This window comes from Antennarius striatus, chromosome 12 (assembly GCF_040054535.1).
Source record: "Antennarius striatus isolate MH-2024 chromosome 12, ASM4005453v1, whole genome shotgun sequence".
NCBI classification, from domain to species: domain Eukaryota; kingdom Metazoa; phylum Chordata; class Actinopteri; order Lophiiformes; family Antennariidae; genus Antennarius; species Antennarius striatus.
The window spans coordinates 7,541,472-7,565,251 of NC_090787.1; the positions used below are offsets into that span (position 1 = coordinate 7,541,472).

At 38.1% G+C, this 23,780-nt stretch overlaps 1 protein-coding gene across 1 annotated transcript in view; it reads right to left on the minus strand.

Moving 5' to 3' along the window:
* The window catches only part of lrp1bb (low density lipoprotein receptor-related protein 1Bb), a 235,286-nt gene that overhangs the window by 98,271 nt on the left and 113,235 nt on the right, over positions 1–23,780 (minus strand). Inside the window, exons 8-21 of the mRNA XM_068328763.1 lie at positions 19,187–19,409; positions 17,619–17,811; positions 17,318–17,461; positions 15,839–16,075; positions 15,199–15,379; positions 11,206–11,425; positions 10,221–10,410; positions 8,690–8,812; positions 8,219–8,362; positions 7,229–7,354; positions 6,315–6,428; positions 3,122–3,202; positions 2,799–2,969; positions 1,373–1,555 (exon numbers count right to left, since the gene is read on the minus strand). Coding sequence (XP_068184864.1) covers positions 1,373–1,555; positions 2,799–2,969; positions 3,122–3,202; positions 6,315–6,428; positions 7,229–7,354; positions 8,219–8,362; positions 8,690–8,812; positions 10,221–10,410; positions 11,206–11,425; positions 15,199–15,379; positions 15,839–16,075; positions 17,318–17,461; positions 17,619–17,811; positions 19,187–19,409 — 2,330 coding nt within the window. The remainder of the gene's footprint in view (positions 1–1,372; positions 1,556–2,798; positions 2,970–3,121; positions 3,203–6,314; positions 6,429–7,228; positions 7,355–8,218; positions 8,363–8,689; positions 8,813–10,220; positions 10,411–11,205; positions 11,426–15,198; positions 15,380–15,838; positions 16,076–17,317; positions 17,462–17,618; positions 17,812–19,186; positions 19,410–23,780) is intronic.

Genomic DNA, 23,780 nt, shown 5'->3' on the forward strand with positions numbered 1-23,780 from the left:
CCCATGCATAAAGACTTCATTCATTCATTCATCTTCAGAACCGCTTCAGCCGTAGCAGGTCACGGGAAGCTGGAGCTTATCCCAGCTGTTTTAGGGCATGAGGCGGGGGAAACTCCAGGCGTGACGCCAGTGCGTCATGGAGCCACACAAAGACAGACAACCATGCACGCTGACACTCACGGGCAATTTGGAACGGCCAATTAACCTGAGGCGCATGTTTTTGGAGGTGGGAGGAACCCGGAGAGAACCCACGCAGACACGGGGAGAACATGCAAACTCCGCACAGAGCGTGACTCGAACCTGTAACCGCCTTGCTGTGCGGCGACAGAGCTACCCAATGCGCCACCATGCCGCCCACATAAAGACCTAACAATACTTATAATCAGGAACTACAGACAGAAAGCTGATCTACTGCTTTCAGAGTGATGGGTGTGTGTACATGAAGTGTTTAAACAGGCCTTTTAAATGGATTTTCCTAATTGGTTGAGTAAGTACATGCAAACTTAACTGCACTACTCCGAAGTGGAGAATGGTTAAGCCTCTGGATCTACCAATGAAAGGCAAGAGAGCCCATTCACAACTTCATTTGAAGCTAACACACACATTTTTTGTGAAACAATTGAGATGCTTCTCACCCTCCTGTAAAAATGCGTTCTAAGAGTGAACATTATCTCATCCTGAGTAGGTTGGAAAGACACTCTTCATTACAATTCTCAGCGTTAAGGATAAGTACTGAGAAATCCAAGCAATCCTTTCTTTCTAATATGAGACATTCTTTTATCTTGTCTTGAAAGTAAAGACTTTAGGCAATGTCTACACAAAAGACCAGTGCTTGTTTTGATGTTGACTTCACAATTGGCTATTTTTTCGTGATGCGACCCAAACACAAGAGATTACAAAAATGTGTTTGTTGGCATAGAATTCCATAATTCCATATACGATGTCAACCGATTTGGTCTGGCTCTCTATTTCTGTCTTGCCTCATGTTTCTATTCTTGATGCTGAAGTTATTCACCCTGGCTGCCGTAGTGAGAGAACTCACAGGCAAGTGATGCAAGACTTATTTACTGATTTCAAATGCAGGCAGAATTTATTTTCATGTCTCAGGATGTGATGTTACAGCCCACCCAAAAACTTCAGTGTCAGTTGCCCAATTATTAGTAAAATAAATGGAATGGGAATGTAAACTTATAACTCTGAGACAGTCCAGAGCCACATAATATGATAAATATTCATCAATCGATGGCTACTGTTTGTATCAAATACAATGATAGTAAGGAACAAAACACTGTCCTTTGAAACTTTTTTGAATAACAATTTGTGTTTTTCTCCGACCTCAGTTTGTCGCTTAGCGCTGTGTTGCATTCTCTACCTGTATCTTTGCAGGTGAATTTGGCCTTGGGGTCGCACATCCTTTTGGTGCCCTCACAGTCTTTCTCATCGCTGCCGTCTTCGCAGTCCTTATCTCCATCGCATCTCCAGCGCTCTGGTATGCAGGTCCCATCTGTGACACAGTGGAATTCCTCTCCGCTGCACTCAATCACAGACGGCAATACTGGAACAAAAGTCATTCACCAATGACTTTCGCTGATCTTTAGCACGTGGTCATTGGCAAAGATGCACTAGCACTGGACTATAATTTTATGGAACATTTTTTTACTGGTTACAAATATTTATCGTTGCAAGCAGCGCACTTGGCAGCGATAACAGGTCAGTTAGTTCTAAAGAGGGATGCTATTTCACTTCCAGCAAGTTTATATCTCTCATATGTTTCCATTTTACAACTCTGATCACTGTATCTTTCTCCAGCAGGGCTCAATAAGAGGCTGATGCCATTTAATCGTAATGTCGTGAGTCTCACACTGCAGGTCTTGGAATCACTGGCAACAATGCTCACAATGAATGCATAACCTACATTTCAGTATGAAATAAGTCACATTTGATAATCATACATTTTAATTACATTTTGGAAGCTCAAATCTTACAACTGCTTGGAGAACCACAAAACAACAAACGTTGATGAAGATTATTGTGATAAATGATTATATCTTCACCAGATGTACATAATTATTTATGTCATGCCATTACACTAAGTAATAATGACATGGAACTGATTAAACATTTGCTTGAATCTTAAAAAGTCAACTCAGAAGCATTTCTTCAAGAGCTAAAGCAAAGCTAAGACTGATTCAATCCCCTGGGGTAAAAGCAGATGCAGACACGGGGGAGTGGAGAAGCATGCAGTTCCCATCAGGAAACAATTTGATGAATAGTCTACACATTCTAGTGACAAGCAGGCGAGCTGTGAGTTCCTAAGAGCTTGCATGAGGCTTCGGTGGTAATTAGATTAAATGATTCAACTCCCGATGATAGCATTTTGCCAAGCAGAGACGAGAGATAAAATTAGTCACACGTGAGTGTGAAAACTAAGTTACTGAACTCAAGCTGATTAATTGTTGAATTGCTGATTAATTGTTACGATTAGAATGTCTAAATTTAAACAATGATCTGAGTAGCAAATAAAGTTATTATCACGTAAAATTTAGACAGAAGCAGCGACATTCATAGAAAAGTGGGAGCAGACAACACTGCCATGACGCACATCACTCAAGAAAATTAGAACAAAAACACTAATTCATTGTACTGTACTGTAGTGAGATAATATATTGAAGAGTAATTATAATAACATTGGCTTAATGCAACTGAAATTTGATGGAAAAACATGACAAATAAGAAGAGTCATCTTATTCTTGAAGGGTTGTGGTAATGTGCCTCTTATCTTTAAAAGTAATTCTTACATGCTGATCCACCTCTGCAGGTCGTGTTCTCATCACTGTAGTCGCCACAGTCATTGTCTCCATCACAAGCCCAGTGGTCCGGGATGCAGCGACCACTGGTGCACTGGAACTGGCCATTGGAGCAGAACCGGATGCAGCCCACTTCATCACTGCCGTCGCCACAGTCATCGTCTATGCACATGGATACACAATCATGAAAGATGTGGCCTCATGGACACAGGAAAAAATATCATGTTGTACGAATATTTTCAGTTATGAATATATATATATATATAATGTATTTATTTTTTTACATGTTCTTATCAAAAGTTTCATGTCCTCACCGGAATCACAACGCCACTGGGAGCTGACACATCGTCCATTGGAGCAGCTGAACTGAGTGAGGGGCTCACAGGTGGGGAAGGCTGAAAAGTTTGTTTTACAGGTACATATCAAATACAAAGAGGGCAGAGGTTAATGGATACTAAAGAAATTATGAATTTCCATGTAACTTATGAATAATGTAAAGAAAAATCAATGTCAACATTCTTTAGGTTTTATAATCATATTATTTCATATAACATGATCACATTATCATTGTAAATGATGGAAGAATTTGTTGAACCTGAATTACAACAGCAATTGTTCTATTTCTTAAGAATATATACAGGCCGACCTATTGGGACATGCACATCTGAGAATTTCATGGCAATTCCCATAATATTCCAGCATGGACCAGAATAATGTGTCCGTTTTTTGATGAGTCCTTTCAACTTGACATGAGTACATTTCCATGATTTCTCAAGAACTTTTCTCAATTGTCCATCCTTGATCAATGCCTCCAATCACTCGCCTTGACTAAAAAAAACAACAAAAAAACACAATCATCCTATTTGTATGAAAAGCGCAAACCCAACAGTCAAATCATGTTGGACTGGTAGCTGATAAGGAAAGATTAAAGTAATGGTTTAATGTAAATATCGCAATTAACTAAATGGTTTGGTTAAAGATATCACAGTCCTCACGTATTGACAAACTCTTTAGCACACTGCAGTTAAAACCTTTTCACAGAAGACTGGTTTTATTTTCACCATAAAATTACAATCCCCTGCATACTGTGGCAGTTTGAGTTTTTGCTGATACGGCCCAATTTGATCCACCTGAGATATTATACACATATAAAACATTGTACTATAAACAGAACTGTATATACACTGTGGATATGAATTAACTTCATGATGCAAGCTTGTGAAAGCAAATAAATCGTTTACATCCACTGATTAATCTGACATCCATCACAGTATTCATGGAGACTTCTTGAATCAAAATGGGTCACATTATAGCATCGATAGAAAGAACAGTAACACGGATTTGACTGGAGTTTCTGGGCTGATGACATTGTCAAGATCAAGATGTGTATTCTCATCAGACACAATTCTTGTTTCTGATTCTGAGATACTGTATATACAGTGCTTTTCAATATCTTTCCTGGACGCCTGAAGCTTTATTGACTGCGGTATGAAACGTAAGTCGACATTTGAATTGATTTGTCGGTATCCGCTGCTGCTGCCTGGAATACCTTGGGCGCTGTCGAGGAGACATATTGTATCTTTATCAGACAAGTGTCTTCCATATTTCCCGCAAATTTGTTAGGTCTCACTGACAGCACATGTCTGGTTGGAATTTAACATTCATTAAAAATGAAACATGAACATCCATAAATAATGGAAGGTTCAAGTAAACAGTAAGCCTGGCAAAAAAACGGAACACTGCCATCCATAAATAATGGCAGTTTCAAGTGAACACAGACAGCCAGAGATGAGACAGTGTGTGACAACTACTAAACTACTGACAAACAAAATCGAAATTAGCATCAATCTCTAAGGCGACCACTACTGAGCTTCAGGTGTTCTAAAACCCACAACAGCTCCACTGAAGCTAAGTGAGCTGCCAGAGCTGCGTATTGCCTACAGAGAAGTAATGCCTGAGGAAGCTCAGACAACAGTAAGAGAGAGAATATGTTTTGCTGCACAGCTTGATTATGATTGAATGAAGCCGAGCATGAACTTTAATTACTGCTTACACTCTGGCTGTTTATGACTATGTATTAAAGCAGCTTAGGACACACAAAGGAAGGCTGATGCGATACAGTACTGCATAGAATTTGGCAAACATAAGTCACTGTAAAACAATGATTTAATACAAATAGTGATTTAAGGAGAATCTCGCATTTTTTCTTTCAATTGATACGTCAATAATTTTAAATTAGCTGCTGAAAATGTAGTTTACAGTCTTAAACAGTTTTTCCCTTGCATAAAAAAGTTAAGTACATCTTCAAAAATCTCAGGTGGACATGGCGCAACATTTTCTTTTTTTCCCCCATGTTTTCTGAATTTAATCCGTAACACAGTTAGGACTTTTACTCAGAACAGATGGTAAAATACCACTGAGACAGGATTTAAAAGCAGTACAAAAGAATGCAGTTTCCTCAGCAGCACTCCAATGCCATCCCATGCCATCAGTGAGGGCATGTACAGCTCTCAGTCCAAAGAATACAGCATCAATCACTCCTAAGACTCTCAATAGAATTATGTAATCCATATGAAAGAAAAAATATATCCATGATGATAAAAGAACAAGTAGCTTCCAGTATTTTTGTACAAGTGTAGGTAGTATTACAACATTTTTATGAACTTAGATGCATTCATCCATTCATTCATTCACCTTATAGAGGCATTAAAGTCTCTGAATCATGACTGATTTTAATGAATACATTAACAGTTTTATGGACAACATATATAATAGATATCAGTCCAACCAATGGTCCTTGAATAATGTCAAAATATGTTAATTTCAAAAAATAACAAGTGTTTTTTATTTAAGTGAAAATTCTGATTAGCTGGTTACAATAGGAGCCAGTGATACTCCAATAACCAACCTCCTGCCACCAGATTCAACTACTGTACAACATTTATTTAAACAAGAGAATAAAAGTATATGACTTTGTTTTTTTGTTTTTTTTGTTGTTTTTTTATCAGCAGAGTCAGTAATTTCATATTTTGGCTTTGACCTTTGAGTAAAATGGTGATAAACCAAGATATGAATTTATCAAATTGCCACAAATTATCCAATCTAAGTACACAAGTTGACCTGCATCTGCCTGCCCTTCTTTGGTGAAACCTAAAGTTACCAATTGCTGCAGGTGGGAAAATATATATTATAGTCATGTATAGAGGAATACAAGAGAAAACCATGGAAAGTACGTTTTGAAATGTTTGATGGTAAAAAATGTAGAGTCAATACTGTAAAATGACAGTAAATAAGACAGTTAAAAGATCAGTTTAGCCTTACATATAAAATGACTAACTAATAGGAGTCAAAATAGAGATTGCCTTAATGTCCTTTTTAGTATTCAATTCACAAACTCAGTGTGAGTAATTTGCATCCTAACCAAACAAACCAATACAACGAACAGAAGCAGTCAATCCATGCAGAGTGAATGAAAGAATCAGTTGTAAATGACCATAAGACACTCACTGCACGATATTTCATCAGACAAATCCCCACAGTCATCTTCCCGGTCGCAGCTCCAGGCTTGAGGTATACATCGTCCGTTTCTGCAGGAGAGCTGGTCGACTTGACAGGGCTGGGCTGAGGAAGAAGAAAGAAGCCACTTAATCCAATCACACATCCATAACTCAGTGCGGGACATGGAAAACAGCTCTAATGATCACTTCATCACTGGGATGTCAATGTCCGTCCACTACAAACTTTCCCTCACTCCATCACGGAGGATAGCACGGACACTTTGAAAGGCCAAGGGAGATGCAGGGTTGCTTGACAAGCTGTCATTTACATGCTTCAAGGCCAGGGTGAGCTCACGTGGACAGCACTGAAGTAATGCGGTATATGCATGTCAAAGTGATGATGAGTGAAGATTCATCATCCTCTTACTAATGGTCACTGATAGATCCTCTGAAGATAAAAGCTCCAGAGCGACATGGGGGTGCTATACAATCTGTAGGTGCTGCCATTCTTTGATAATTTTTCTCATTCAATGAGAGTGATTTTGTAAAACTACTGGAAAGCTGCAAGAAAAAATGATGAAGACTCTCAGAGTCTAACACTTAAGAGCACCTACAGTATATTGAGAAAAATGCATCACTGTTACTGTCTGTTGTATTCTATCAAAGGTAGAGCTGATCGATCTTATGTTCTCACGTAAACTTTATTAACATTAACAAATCCATTAGAAAAACCCTACAAGACCCTGCAATATGTTATTCTGATAGCACCGTTTAAAAAAAAAAAATTACAGTCATAGATAGAATATGTCATGTTCATTTTGAGGTAAATATGTGTAAATTGACTAAAAATAAATTAGTGTGCAAAAACTTGGAACTAAGCCAGTTCTAGTCCAAACCAGGAATGAACTGTTCTACAACACATACCTGCACACGTAGTATTGGCCTCATCCTCATTGTTACCACAGTCATTCGTTCCATCACAAAGCCATCGTTTGGGAATACAACGATTGTTGCTACATTTGAACTGATCAGCAGGACAGCTGTGGTTGTCTGAAAGGAGTTCAAATGGTGAAATAAAGTCAACCAATGAGCTTGCAGCATTTAAATAGAACGTTAAAAATAATTCAACATCGCATCTTCCATCCTTCAAATGAAGGCGTTTGAAGTTTTCTCAGTATTCAAAATGTATTATATCCTTGTGTATTTATTCTCAGTTGTATGAGTCAGAAGCTTCTTTGTGGGGTATCTGAGTCCCCAACTTAAACAAATCAAACCGAATTTAACCAGGACACCACATAAGGAACCAAGGAAGGGAATATTGTTTTATCTTTCCGGTGTTTATCTCCTTGGTGGTTTGTCCATTTACTGAGGTTAATGGAGTCTCCATAATATTTTAGTAGTGATCTCAAGTATATTTTTTAGATACTTTTAATGCCTTGATTTTTGTTTTGTAAACCCACTTTTACATAATGACTCGGAAAATGTATCACCCGCCATTAAGAGCATGTGCAATAGGTCAATTCCCCTGTCAGTGCCCTTGACCAAAGCACTGGCTCAGAATTGGAGTTGTTGCCCAAGTGCAGCAAATTTCACAATGCTGTATGTTACTATTTAGTAATAAGAAAAAAAGATGCACATTATTATATAAGTCAGCCCCTTAGAAATCGTCCATGCCCATCTATCTATCTATCTATCTATCTATCTATCTATCTATCTATCTATCTATCTATCTATCTATCTATCTATCTATCTATCTATCTATCTATCTATCTATCTATCTATCGAAGCAAAATTGCTTCAGAAGGTGGAGGGCTGGTATGTAGTGTTATTATCTTATTTGTTACATACTGGTATGTATGTAGTATGGGTGTTTTTGTGCATTTGCTTGCTGTTTCTTATTTTAGGGGTCCTTACAGCAGCTGTGGCTCTCCTCATCACTTCCGTCCAGACAGTCATCATCTCCATCACATTTCCACAAGGCCCGTACGCAGCGATGGTTGTGGCACTGGAATTCATCGCTTTTACATTTGTGTGTATCTGAACCAGCACTCGAGGATTCTGTGAGAAAGAGCGATGAGACAGAATCAACAAGGGGGTTCTTATTTAGTATTTGTTTAGGGGGACATTATTAGCATAGCAATAATAGCACTAAAACATGTTAATAGTGTTTCATGACCCTACTTGTAACTGTTGGGATTTGGCTTATGTTTGTGGAAACCCACTGGGATAATTTTCCACCTGTATTTATTTGTTTTTAGCCAATTTGCATGCAAGTAGATAAGGTTATTATTTGAATTTTGTCCCATAGGATGAATCTGGGATTATAGCATACCGGGAGAGAACGATCTCCCGCCTTTCTCTGTCTGATTCATTATGTCCTCCTACCTGTACAGGTGACATTGTTCTTCTCCAGAACCTGGTTGTCAGCGCAGGCACACACTCTGCCTCCTGGGATGGCAAGGCAGAGGGTATCGCAGCCTCCATAATTCACACTGCATGCGTTGTCACCTGGAGAAATAGATCACAAATAAGGTGTCTCTCTCATTTAAAGATACATTTTCCAAATTTCTCAATAAGTTAAATGGGTTTGCTGTTGTTATTTTGTCTTTTGTAACAGTGAACTGCAGAGGTTCAGGGGTCACAATAACACCTGCAAAATAAATCATCTCAGTCATTCAAAACTCATCTGCTGTCTTGCAGTGACTTGCCAGGTGATCTATAACAACACGTCAAACTGAATTATTGGGAACAGTGTGGGTGAGAGACATTTAATATTTTCTATCCTATATGGAATAATTTGTCTTTCTGGACCAAAGCTGACATTCACCAAAGGAAAAAAAAAATACTGTCACATACAACGTTAAGGCTTAAGACACCTTTGTCACTTTCATTTAACACAGAGTCCAAAAGACACTGTCTGAACCAATGAGATAAAGCTTTTGGTTTTGTGAGAGCCAATCGGTATTACTCAAAGGACTGGAAAACCAATTAATCTACTCAGTGACATGAACAATGGAGAAATGTCCAGCAAAAATTCATTGTGTGGTGTGAACAAAGCTGTGCATGCAGTCAACTATTCATCTGTGCCATGCACTTGGAAACACTTTTTTTTTTTTTTTCCACACAAGTGGCTTTGATGTCTTGTGAAAATCATTGTCTTCAGAAAGAAAAAATCTTGTCTAGAATCTAAGCATACACTACAAAAATAAATAAAAATAGAAGAAATAAGGTAAGATCTAAAGTGTGACCTGCCGCTGGATGAAAACATTTCAAGGTAAGTCAGTGTAGTATAAAAATAAGGATAATAAATGCAAATAACTTAAAAAAAATAATTAATCTCATGTTTCCCGCTTATTCCCGATTATTTTAATATTGCCAAGTTGTGAGACCTTTTCCAGTTTCTTACCCATTTCTCTGAATTTAGCATAAAAACATTGGGCATCAATTTTTCCTGATTGGCCTTGAGAGGTATGACATATATTTCACTATCGGATAGCAAAAACAGAACACCTGCTCCAAACGCCGGTGCAATTTTCCAATGTCAGCCCTGGTATGTGCTCTTTTCATCTTTCTAACAGCATGGATCCATCATCATTTGTTACATACTTGAGTAAACCTCTCCAAAGCTTGGGTACCTTATTTAACTTCATAGAACAGAGCCTGGGGCACTTCTTAAGTCGCTGTCAATGTTTATCAATCCACCGGTTTACACCATGGAATTTGACATAGGAACACATATCCATATCTCTGGAGTACATGTTATATTAAGTGCTGTCTATTAAGGAATTCTATTTAGGGGATTGAAGTTCTTGGACATGCAGTACAGAGAGGTTCCATTTTCAGCACAACAGCCACTTTGTTGAGGAAGCTACGGTTCAGTGGCACTTGATGAGGAGATTAAGGAAAAGCGGCCAACCTTGCTGACTCTGTGCATCGTAGACACGCAAGCCAAATAGTGGTGGTCTCTCGCTCCGCAGCAAAGTGACATCTCCTGTGGACAAGTCCAGCTGGAAGACCGAAGCGTTCATGTACTCGGTCCAAAATATAAAATTACGATAATGAGATATTCCGAATGGATGGTTCAGCTCTTTTCCGTTGTACACCACCTGCAATGAGAAGCAAACATGCACTGTAATGAAAAGATTATGACTAACAGGAAAACCATCAGCACAAAAACTATTATTATTATCAACATTAATTACAATATGAAAATAACTCGCATTGGAATTCTATCTGCTTGAATATAGATTTAAAAATTATTTGATCCCTGGATATGATGAATGTGATTCAGTTTTTTTGCACCAATTTATTCACGCAACATTGTCTGTGTATAATAAGGCTTGCTGGGATCTTGGCATTGATTAAATAGCATTGACAAATAATTCATTATCTTAATATGCTAGTGTAAATGTAGGAGGCAGGAGCAGGAGGTGAGGAAGGGCTGTCTTGTTGACAGTTGTCGTGGCGAGGTAACAGTTTTTATTAATGTCACTGCTTTGCAGATAAAAATTGTTTGGTTTTTTTGATTATTCAATTGTCATGAGTTATTGATCTGAATCTGAAAAGTTAAATTCAAATTTAAAATTGAATTAAGAGGGCAGCAATGTGTTGTGAAGATGCAGAAGCAGCAGAGGTAGAGACAGTAAAACATGAGGCAATCATGTTTGATGACTTTTGCAAACTATAAAATATACATAAAATGTATATCTGCAAAAAAATAAAGAAAAAAAATAAAAATCTTTATTGGATGTCTTTCTTATTGATTATTTGAGTATCTTGTGCTTGGTGAACATTGCTAGACTCTGTAACTAATACTAGTTGACATTATAAACCAATTTAATTTATAGAGAACATTTTATTGGTATTAATGTAACCACCCTGTGTGACATAATGAAACTCACCATCCGTCCAGTCCCATTCAGGTGAATCTTCTCAATGTGATCATAGTAGGCATCACACCAGTACATGGTGCTGGTGCTGTGATCCAGGGTAAGACCATTTGGCCACAACATGTTGGAGGTCACAAAAATGCTGCGGTTGGATCCATCCATCCAGGCTTTTTCAATGCGACCGATGCTGTCATTGACCTCATCCTCTTCCCAGTCTGTCCAGTACATCCAGCTGTAACATATGTGCATACACACATTAGCAATAAAGCAACATAATGAAGCAGCATCTGTAAGTCAAGCATAGCAATAGATCGTGTTCCGCACTCAGGGAAGGTCATCTCAGCTGCCTGCCCCTCATCCATCTGTGCCCTCACTTCTTTGCAATGATACCACATAGTTATGATTTCTGCCATCTTCACCAACCTCCAAATGCTTTGATTTCTTATCAATCAGTACAAGACACATTTCTGTTAGTTTATCTCAAAGAAAGTATTTTTCCATATAACAGTAAAATACGTCTTGCGGGCTCTGTTTTGTAAACCCCTGGGAAGGTATGATTGTGTTTCACATGCTGCTTTGATTCACACAGAGAAAAACCTGCACTGCCAAATACAACCATATAACCACTGGTTCAGAAGGGTGGTTTTAAACACCGTGACAAGATCCTTGCTGACTGAAATGGAAATAGACTGGAATCAAGATTTCCCATATGAAAATCCAAATAATCAAACATTTCTGGCAATCAAAAGACAGTGCATCGTAGCCTAAGAAATTATTCAGGCTTATCAAGTTAAAGTGCTGCTTGACTGCACATCAAGGCAAAGCCAGACGTCTCATATTCCGCAGGAAAAAAAAAAAAAGAAATACATTTTTAGAGTATCTTCTGCGTGCCGTGACTGCAACTCTCAGTGGGCCTGTGGTATTTGAAACGTGATTGGGTCAACAATTTGATGTGATCTGTTCTCTAGTAACCATGCTCAGGGGATTTGCTCTGTTTGAGTGTTGCTGACTGAGCCATGTGGCCTGCTGTTTCTCATCAATGATAAAGGTCTAGCTAAGAGAAGATGAAAGAGAATGGGATATGGAGGTGAATGAAGACTCCTTCTGTCTTAAAGTAATCTTTACAACCCCATGCATCTTTTACAAATTCTGTACATTTACACAAACACACACACACACACACACACACACACACACACACACACACACACACACACACACACACACACACACACACACACACACACACACAAACCAAACACACAATGTGATAAATGATTATTGGTCATTTTCTTTAATTCTATTTTGTACCATGCCATTCCCCATAGCCAGCGGAGATAGGCCCCAGCAGACCTGTGACCCACAGTGTAGATAAGTGGCTGCACATGACAAGATTACATATCCCCATTTGATGAATGAAAAACAATTACTTGAAGTCATCTTTTCATTGAAATATTTTATCCATGGGGGGTGCATACATCTAGCTATTTTAAAATATGTCTTATAAAAAGTATAAACTTGAAAAATAGCAATGGGAGAAAATGTAAAAGCCAAAGCAAACAGAAATGCTGCTTTAAATTCCATGGATTGCCGGTAAAAAGTTTATGCCAGTGAGTATAACTGTTATACCCAAACACACTCAAAAACATGCATGAGGTTCCAACAAAGATAGACAGGTGTGACACCGCAAAGTTGACATGAGTTGTCCTTATCATGTCATCACCGACTAGAGGTGGCAAACAGCAGGAAATAGGGTACCTAGAGCACATTTAGGCAAACAGTTAGACAGAAACCTTTCTATTACATAAATAGCTCCGTCCAGTAGAGCTGATATGGATTAAAGAACTATCACTATAACTATCACAACTTTTTCCTTTTATTTTGGTTTGTTGTTCACATGAGGCAAACATCACTTTTGATATGATCATTAGAATAAAGAAAATGAAACAAAAGTAGAGAAAGAGGCAAACAGTAGTCACATTTATAATTTAGGATATGTATATTAGGAATATAGCAACATATGCTCCCTATGAACCATAATGATAGCATATTTCTCCTCAGGGATAAGCCAAATGCAGTAAAAGAATATCCCCCATAACGGATTAATAAATATCTAAAGAAAAAACTATAAATGGTGTATATATAAGAGAAAAGGAAGAAAATGTAAACCAATTTAAAAAAAAAGTTCTGATATGGTGAAGCAGTAAAACAGCTGTGTCTGGCAAAATGTTTGGAACAACCCTCTGAGGCTTGAAAAATAATCTGTAGCTGCTATGGATTTGGTGTGTGTTAATACGATTTAAGCCTTAAAGTGTTAATCCTTAAGATCCTTAAGAAATTCAATAAATTTGAGTTTTGCATCATTACTTCTAAGTGTCAGCTCTGTGGATGAGGATCCTCGCATAGTCATGCAAAGGGCACAAATCACCAAGAGTACACAGATGCAGAATCAAAAACCAAAATACTTCTCAAGATATCATTGTTGATTTTCTTAAGGGATGCAGGATATGCCCAAAAATGTATGAATTTGAACGCAATTCACATTGTAGGTCAGTAAAAGCAGTATTAATTAGGTTAAATTATGCATATAATAGGATTAATGGAAGATAATAGCCTAGTGTTAGAAATGATTATATCTGGATAGTATCAGATTTAAATTTAAATAGGCAAATGATAAATCTGTATATTTCCCCGAAACATCCCTTAAAATTGTACAATGAATGCATCAGAATGTGATAAAAATCAAAAAATCTAAAGTAATGTTTTGGACAAACCACATATTAAGTACTTTGTAAATCTGTGAAGGGCTGGTTATGGAAGAATATAGAGTTTGCGTGTCCAGACACAGGGCAGAAAGAGTAGTGGACTTGTGGACGTGTAGACAGACATGCCGACGATAATATTCAGCCATCATTTTTAAAGTTGTGGGAATTAAAATTAAGTATTTAATTACAAGCATAAGCATTCTATTGAAATATGAAAATTACATTCCCTTATGTTCCAAATATTTATCTTTTTTCAATGTTATTTCAAAACAAATATGTAAATACCCCTCCAAAAAAACGGCCTCACAAAAACCTTGACATTGGGTCGGTGGATATTTTGGTTGCACCATATGTCGACATTTTTAGACATAATTCATTAAAACACAAAGACACGTTCACCTGCAGCAGCATTGATATTTGCAGTTGTTTCTGATGTAAGGACATATGATCCCACATTGTGTACATTGTTGTCATATACTACACCACTAGGAAAACTTGAATGTTGGTTTGACCTACAAAGAGCTTATCTGGTCAATTCTTTGAAGATTTGGCAATCAAAAATACTCAACTGCAGATCCATTATTCGCTGCCTGGATTCAAATGTTTTCTCTTCTCTTTTCTTTACTTTTTGGCAGAGATATCAAGAGATAGCTCTGATATCTTGTTGAATTTATTTGTACAGTCAGACATATAACAGCTTTTTCAAAGTATTTTTTGAGTTTTCACATTATTCAAAAAGATTGGTAATGTTGCCAGCTGGCAAAAGCTTCCTGCCATTTGAGGGGGTATCAGTAGTGACTTCTGCCTACTGTGAGATCACATGCACGTAGTACGTAGGACGAAACATAGAAATGCAGCTTGTGTACTTTCATGAATGATTTAAATTTCACAGGGATGTAACTGCAAGGAGGACCTGACAGTGTTTGATCTCCTAAGCAACAAACTGTTGAGCTTCAGTGTGATTATATAGAGAAGCAGCCAGTGTTTTTACTTTGAGAACTCGCACCCAAGCGGAGGTGCAAGTGGCACAGTAACAGTGTGTGAAAGCTGACATTGCCATTCTACGTAGTGGAAAAAAACAACAACATTACTTTGGTTTACTTTAGCCTCATAGCCATCCGATCTTGTATACACTCACCCCTTGTACCTTTGCTTAAAATAGCTACTGGTTAATGGGAGTAGTTCTTTTTTTTTTTTTTTTTTCACTGCTCATGCAGTACAGTCAACCATTTTTCCTTACCTGTTAAGGGGATCAACCACAATGGCTCGAGGGTGTGACATATTCCCTTCCAACAGAGTCTTCCGGGTCTGTGAGGCTCTCTCGAGTCTGGCAACACTGATTGTCTTCCTGTAGCCATCGTTGGTCCAATACAAGTTATTCCCAATCCAGTCCACTGAGATTCCTTCTACATTGTCCAATTCTGTAATCACCATATATATGATTCAAATTAATGAACAAAGAAAACACACTGCTGTGACTATTTTGTAACATTATCATCGCAAGCACTATTATAAATGTACATTACGAGATTTACATAAAATAAATGAGTTTCAAAGTGTAATGTTAGTATTTGCTGGTTTTTACCTTTAATTACTCAGACTATAATGGCATTGCTAAAAATTGAGTTGCTACTTAATAACATTGACAATTTTTAAAATCTGAAGTTCTTTATTCCTGCTGAAAGACTGAATTCTAATAAGGCATTGAAAACTGTTTACAGGGGAATCTTTTCATAAACTATTAAAGCACATTTAAGAAACATTAGGAGGTAGTGAAAATGCTTTAACTGTTCATTATGGTCAGAAAATTGCTAATATAAAAGATTTAATGTATTCTTGGGAAAGACTGCAATACAATAAAAGCATGCACTTAGACCTACCATCTTTCAGTATGGTCTGTCGGTTGGTTCCATCTATTTTTTGTCGCCCAATGAGGAAACTGGTTGTATCAGCAAAGTAGATGTCTCCCAGTTCTGCATAGTAGTCGATGGCTCGAGGGTTCACCAGGTCTTCTATTGGAAGCATGTGTTCGTCGCTGGATTTGATATTCATATCTAGGCCTTGGATGACCCCCGGGCGACCCTTACCGTAGAACAGGAAGAGATCGTTTTTGGGCTCTACAAGACAAGACAGGACCTTTTGTGGTATTATTGTTCATTAATTGGTCTAATTTATCAATGCTTACTCCAGCCTTAAACCCTCTAACCAACCACAGTGTTCTTTATATGTGAGTCAAAGCCAGGGCCATCCATTCACCTTAATGGAGCCAGTAATCAGTGCCAGTGACTATACTTTTCCCCTTCAATCACATTGCTAAATAACCCCCCCACCCCCACCCCTCACCCACTCCCCAAAAAAGCAAGTCAGCTGGGAAAAGAAAATTCTTGGCCAAACAGACAATGGCAATACTTACCTTGGCTGTGAGCACTGTCTCTAGTCTAAAATAACACGGTGTCTCGATAGAAAGGCAAACACAGGGCCCAGATAGCTGAGGCAACTCCTTGGCGGCCCGCCTGGTGCTCAGGGGGATGCATGTTCTCGAACCCTTTGGGATCCTCTCGGGATACGAGCAGAGATATGAAGGAGGGCTTCCAGTGAGAGAAGCAGACCTCTCCTTGCTCTCAGCCCCTACCCCAGAGACTGGGATGCTGAGGGTGAGGACCACACAAGCCTCACTTCAATTTATCATTTTGCAAGGGAGAGACCCACTACCCAGGAGACAATTAAGCATTGCAAGAGACCCAGATATCAAACCCCACAGTGACTGCTGTATGAAGAAGCACTACCATTTAGCTCCGAATCTCATTATGCTTTGGGAGAGGAAAAGCACAACTGAGAGAGGGATAGCTGGTGTCATCAGAACATCTACGTGAGGGAAATAAATCAAATATGTCATGCCAAGCCTCCCAATGCTTCGTTACCCCGATCGAAAAGTAGTGGGCTCTCTGATTGTGTCATCAATTTGATGTTCTGCTTTTATTGTCAGCTACACAATGTACAGCAATTGATCAGATGAGCCAACAAATGCAGACAAACTTAAAATCTCATTATGGCAATAATCAATCAGGTTTGTGACAGGTCGATAACGATTACTTTCAAATGAGTCTGTGTCAACAAATGCTCATCTTTATCACTGTCACTCCATGGCTCAGGCATGTGAGGCTACACTGCAGTATGACACACAACCATAACAGGCGCATGCCAATATCAAAATGAGCACTGATGCAAAATGTCCTTTTGAAGCCTGGTTACTTAAGAAGTGACACAATAGGCATGGCCAATGAAAATGAACAGAATGAAAAGTGCAATTTACACAACGGTGCACATATTTACAGCCATGTAAAGAAATATAGACTGACTTTTACAGGACTTTCCATCAGAGCCCAGGCTGTATCCAGTACGACAGCGGCAGGTTCTGGACTTGTAGCTGCCACTCAGAAGGCAAATATGGGCGCATCCACCTGGCTTTCCAGAAGAAAGTGTTTCACATGCATGAGTCCTGACTGTGGATGAAATCAGAGATGACAGAAATCATTATGAAGCAATGAAGCATCCTATTTCTGTACTAACACAAACTCCACCTCGTGACTCTCAAGATGGGGATGATTCTGACACATGCTTGCACATATTAACAAATATACTACAGAACATGCCCTTCACCTTTTGGCTGACTGAGTTTGTGATAAACACGAAGCCTTCTGGTATTCCCTAGGCTGACTAGGATCCCGCTCTCTGCTGTGATGTTGAACCGGTGGATCTGCAGCAGCTCCACAGAAGAACTCCCACCGGAAGGGTCGGAGTGTGTAGCATAGAGGTAGTCTTCAAACACAGCCAATGCATAAATGTACGAAACCTAAAAAACAAGATCTATGGTGTGATTTCTTTTGTAGATTGTGCATAAAGCCAAAAATAAGTAAACCCACAAGAGGTACATGAAAAACAAACAAAAATAACCATTGCAAGGACCTTTATATTTAATCACACAGGAAGAATGAGGGGGGGTGGGAGGAGCTGACACCCATAAGCTGAACATTGCCGGACCTGGACCACTAGTCTCAAAAACACAGCCTCCATGCAACATTTAGCAAGCTGACAAAAAGTGACATGGCTGAATGAGCTCTGCTCACAGAAACTGCACCTAAACTGGCTGGGTCACACTTCAACATCAGGAGAAGCAAGAAAAACGAGTTAGAAAAAATGGAAAATAAATAAGCAAACCAACCACTGAACCACCTATCTCTATTTGGAAGTTGGTGTTGGTTTGCTATTTTCAGGGTTGTTTTGTAATTCCACTTAGAGCAGATCATAAATTATTTTTAGACCGCATTCAATGACAGAATCATTCAGATGTGGCTGACAACAAAAACACAAAAATGAAAAGATAGAAAAGAAGATTTATGGTAATTATCAAACGAAAAGTTTACCTGGAAGAAAGTAATTCCATTATAGTTACAGCTCAAAAAAAATTCTACAATTGCTCTACAGCACAATCATTGCTTTTTTTCCAAGAGATCACACCAGGGCCAAGAACAATTAAAATGATCAGAATAAAGGATCCTGGTCATGTACGTAAATAAACATAGAGGATACTCAAAAGAATTTATCTGGAGAAATCATGATTAATTTGAGGAATTGATGATGAAAAAAATCTAGAATTGAAACATATCCATAAAAAGTAAAATGATGGAGTTTCTATAAAAGCAGACATAGAAAAACATGTGGGAAGTGTCTATTTTTAATTTGTTTGACAGCTGCAATGAAGATCTTCAATCTAAACAGATCATGTACTGATGGAGGATACAATATTAGACAAGGAACACCTGCATATACAATGAGATGATAGAAATATGCAAATTTCTTTCACATAAATGGGGAAAATTAAATTCAAGTTGCTTGAAAGGGTCTTATAAAAGGGCTGCATAGTCATAAGGTGCAATGAAAGGCCTCAAAAGTGTACTTCACTAGAGAGATTACTGATATGCTCATTTGGAAGACAGCTCCACATGTGCATCAATTCTTCAATTTAATAAGCCATCCTTTCCCCATTCAAACAAATCTTTTATATGGAAATGGAAAGCAAATTATATCAACAAGTAGTGAATGTACCACCTGTTTTACAGTGATAGAACACCATTTCCGGTGAATGGGAAAATAACACAAACAAACAAAATAAGATCCTCATGGAAAAATTTGGAGATTCACAACTTAAAGTGAAATGTGACACTCACTTGGTTACCATGGATAATGGTATGCCGGTTCCTGCCATGGTAATCCACCACATCAATATAATCCAGGTAAGCATCTGCCCAGTACACCAGCTTCTTGACCACATCCAATGCCACAGCAGTGGGCTGCTCGATTTTATAATCCACCAGTCGTGTCCGGTTGGTGCCGTCCATGTTGCAGCGCTCCACCTTGGCCACGTTCCCGTAGTCGGTGAAGAAGAGCATTCTGCAGAGGTGGGGGTTATTTATATGATTAGTTGTATAGACATCCCATTCCTTGCTTCAAATTTTCAAAAACCTATTTTTTGTACATACAATATCAACCACCATCTGTAATACTTTTATTTTCAAATTTTCTGGCACACTAAATTGCATTCACTCACAGTATTTTCATAAGAGTCATTCATTTTTGTTTTTAACCCCTTATAAGGCACTTGACATACTTTGAAATTCAAAAATTCAACCTTAGAATGTTATGGCATAACAAGACTTCTGTTTTAGCACTTTTGAGAATTTTTCAATGTCAAGCAGAAAATCAAATAACCAAAGACCAAGGCAATCACTCATGATTACACTTGTGTCTTCAGTTACTATATTTTTTTCATCTCTTTTTAAGTTTAGTTTAAATTGTAGTTCAAGTTTGAGTTCATTTTTTGTCAAACTGTTTGCTTTGTGTATTGCTTTCAGGTTTTTGCTACATAAAAGGTCCGTCTTTTGTTTGCCTTCCATCGCCTGGATGCTGATGTCCCACTCTTGCTGTGACACTGAGTAAGAATAGCTATGTAACAGAGTGGGCATCAGTTCAAAAGATGCTACTGTGCATCATGGAAGCACTGATACAAATCTGTTTTGAATAAGTTTTTAGACTGGAGTACTTGTTGCACATGTGGATAAAGAAAGAATAAACCCTAAGGTTGTCATCTCAAAGGAAATACATTGATACCCTGGACACATAACAGGAGCAGAGCATACACCTACTAAAATAGTCACAAATATAAATAAATACAACATATTGAAGAGATGTGGATTTTACATAAAATGATGGTGAGATACAAAAAAACTCAACTGCATCAGAATGTTTCCATGCCTCAGAGTCAGGTTGACTCTCTTATACATAAAAAAAATAATAACTCCATAACCTGAAGGCAAATCCAATAAAAGCAGCATCTCTCATTTCTTTCGTGGTAATTTTGGGGATATTTAGAAAGCTGGCTGCAGAGGACCTCAGGGTATGAATGAAGACATAAAATGACAGACAATGTGTGACGCACAGGAGCCCAACCATTTAGTACCTCAAAAACCAAGAGGAGGGCTTGTAAATCAATTCTAGAAGACACAGGGAACCAATATAACATGAGACTAATGCTGAGAAAACATGTGTTACATCTTACAATAGGGACTGAATTACATCACAGAAATAACTGAAATGCCCTGTAAAAAAAAGGCAAGATCTCCTGAAATGTCTTTAAAGGTATGAAAAATGCTCCAGTCTGCAGTCTAGCGTAATTAATATGGAGGGTTTGCCATGCTGTCTTGCTGAGGCTCTGTGAGGACAGAGCTCCAACAGCCTCCACCGGTAACGAGCTGTAGCCAGAGAGTGGCGGGAAGCCGACTAATCTGCACAAGTCAAGCCAGAGGAGCGATGGGCCGCCCTTTGAACCCTAGACTGGCTGTGCAGAAAAACTGTCAGTGTCAGCATTGAACCCGGCTCCCCTAACAGGTGCACCTCCATGTGGCATACAAATGATAGCTTTTCTGGGATTAGGGCGGTCTGATGCTGTGTTTGTGCATTCTGCAGCCACAAAGAGATCCATGTTGGAATCTACAACACCTGATTAAAAAAAAAAAATGCTTAAGATCGGTCAAATACAGCTCAGGGCTTTTTGAAACAGAAGACTAAAAAAATGCTGACAAATACTGAGCAAAGTTACTCCTTGTTTAATTGAACTCCTTGTTTTTTCTTGAAGTAGGAATATTAATGTTGAAAGAATATAAGGTATTTTCATAAAATGAGGATATTTGAAGTTAAAAGTTGGAAAAAACAGAAAAGGAATCACTATGTTCCCTTTGAATCAAAAAGAAAGGTGACAATTACTTTTTTTATATATATATATACAGTATGTAGCTGTCTCAAAATGAAGCTTAGGGGAATTTTGAACAGGAAAACTGTCCCTACCACAAGCTCTTTAAATCACCTCTATGTTAGATTTAAGTCCCTCATTATCCAGTTACCTAATCACAACTTGTCACATTCTCCTGACAGTCAATAACTTCCTGTCAAATTTTAAACATGTTCTCTCTCTCTCTCTGCCATCATTCAGCTGTCATCATGGCATAGAAAGAGCTGCAACACACCTCTATCCCCTTAACACCTCAAGCCAGGACACTGGCACCTCCAACCAAATCTCTCATATTGGATTTCCCTTCCACAAAGTCATCCTAATGTCAAGTGCCACTCCTCAGCACTACCAGTGTCTATGCTCTAAGGAGGGAAGTCTCTTTTGACAGTCGTATTACTTTTTGTTCTTTAAGCTGCATTGACAAAATGTTTATATTAATAAATCAATACCTATCTTGGTACTTTCAAGGTTTGGCTCTTACCAACACTTCCTGATTGAGATTGAAATATCAACTGCTATGAAAATGAAAATTACATGAAAAATGTTCCCTCTAATGCTGCCATGACACAGACATTTTTGGGGCTTTGGTAACATATTTCAAAAAACATTTGGCAGATAAAACATTTAAGAATAACCCATAATCCCCACAAGATGAGTAGCTATCATTTAACACACTATTTGAGTTCATCATCAGTTCAAAACCAACACAGTCTTATCCACACAACATTTTCTTCACTTGACAAAATAATACCACAGAAAATAATCCAGGCAGTAATTTATTTTCCCAAAACTGCCTTCAGCAAATCATTATGATAACATTTAAATTTAATGTCCTAGCTATAGGGTTGAATCAGTGTCAAAAAGCTAACACATAATGTTGACTCACATTTAATTATTGGAGAACTGGCTGTTCCCAGTACATACCCTGTACATTGAATCCAGACTGAGACAAAATACAAATTTGTCTTAATCACGGTTCCATGGGCATTATAATAGGAGCGTGTGAATGATAGTTTGTGCTGTAAATAACTATAAAAAACTGCTGTGTAGGTCAGTACAGTCCACTTTTACTGTTGACTTCTTTTGACATAGTCTTCACTAATCATATGTCATGGATTTTTGAAACAAAGTTTATCCTATATCTTTTACAATCACAGTTTTCCCGACTAAATTAAATTTACTTCTAACTTTGCAATGTCTGTGAGAAATTTTGATGGAAAAGAAAGGTTGGTCATTGAATGCTTCTTTCTAATCCATACTTTTCTTATAGCAGGAAGAAACAAAGACAGAATGAAATGACTAAAAATGGAGCGACAAACAAAAGTGTATTCACTTCAGACTTTTCCTTACGCTGCTATATATAAAATCTCCCTGATTTTGTTTGCTTTCACTCTATTGCTCACCAATTTCTTACCAATTAAAACAGGAGGTAGCCGCAGAAAATTTTTGTCATCTACAGTCAATTTAGCCAGTAGCCTACATTTCCAGCCCCCCTTTGGTCTGGCAGATTCTAGACTAACATTATCATTTCACCATAGCCCCAACAGAATGAGTATTTAGGTGGGTGAGTCATGTACCTTACAAAAAAAGGTAGCCTTGCTGTTTGTCTGAGGTGAGTCAGAGGGAGCTGAGAGAAATAAGTAAACTTGTAATTACCTTAAGGTGCATTGCTTTCCAATGGCCGAAAGCATTTAATGAGAACAAAGAGATGCTGCCAAAGCAATCAAAAATGCCCATGTCATCAGGAAACCAGCAGCTAATTATATCGATTAGACCCAATGGCTTTAAGTGGTTGCTCAAGCTGTTCAGTGTAGTTTATAAGTTAGTAATCCACAAAGAGGCGATACAGTTCAGCTTCAATGATCAAAATAATTACTTGTTAAGATTCAAAGTTTGGATTGTTTTAGCTTCATATAGCTTGATCATTATGGACTGTATCACAACTGGTTCACAGCAGCAACTTGATCCTATTTTTACTATGGCAGTCAATACGATTATTCAAGCTAATGCACTAAAAAGAATTGGACACAGTAAACTAGATGAAATAACTTTTTGACGCATGATTTGTGTGATTGTCAGCCAAATGCTATAAGTGCTTCAGTTTGGGGATACATTTGACTCCACAGTTGCACAGCTTTTTCTCTGGCCTCAACAGAGAATAAAATCTGAAATGAAGTGTCCTGCTGGTGCCTTATTCACCAAGGGATGCAGGGTGAAGTCAGTGAATACAAATCAATTTCTTGAGTGTAGAAGTTGTCTGGCGTGTCACTGTCTACAAAATTACACAGCTCAAAGAGGAAAAGAGTTGAAGAACAGGGAATCATTTTAATTCCATCATTGTAACTCCTTCACATTCTACCAGACAAGTCAATTGTTATGCATGGTGATTTTTTTTCATCTTCTTTGATATATATATATATATATATTTTCTTTAATAAAAGGATGCATGATGATAAATGAGCCTTGCAGGGCTTTCA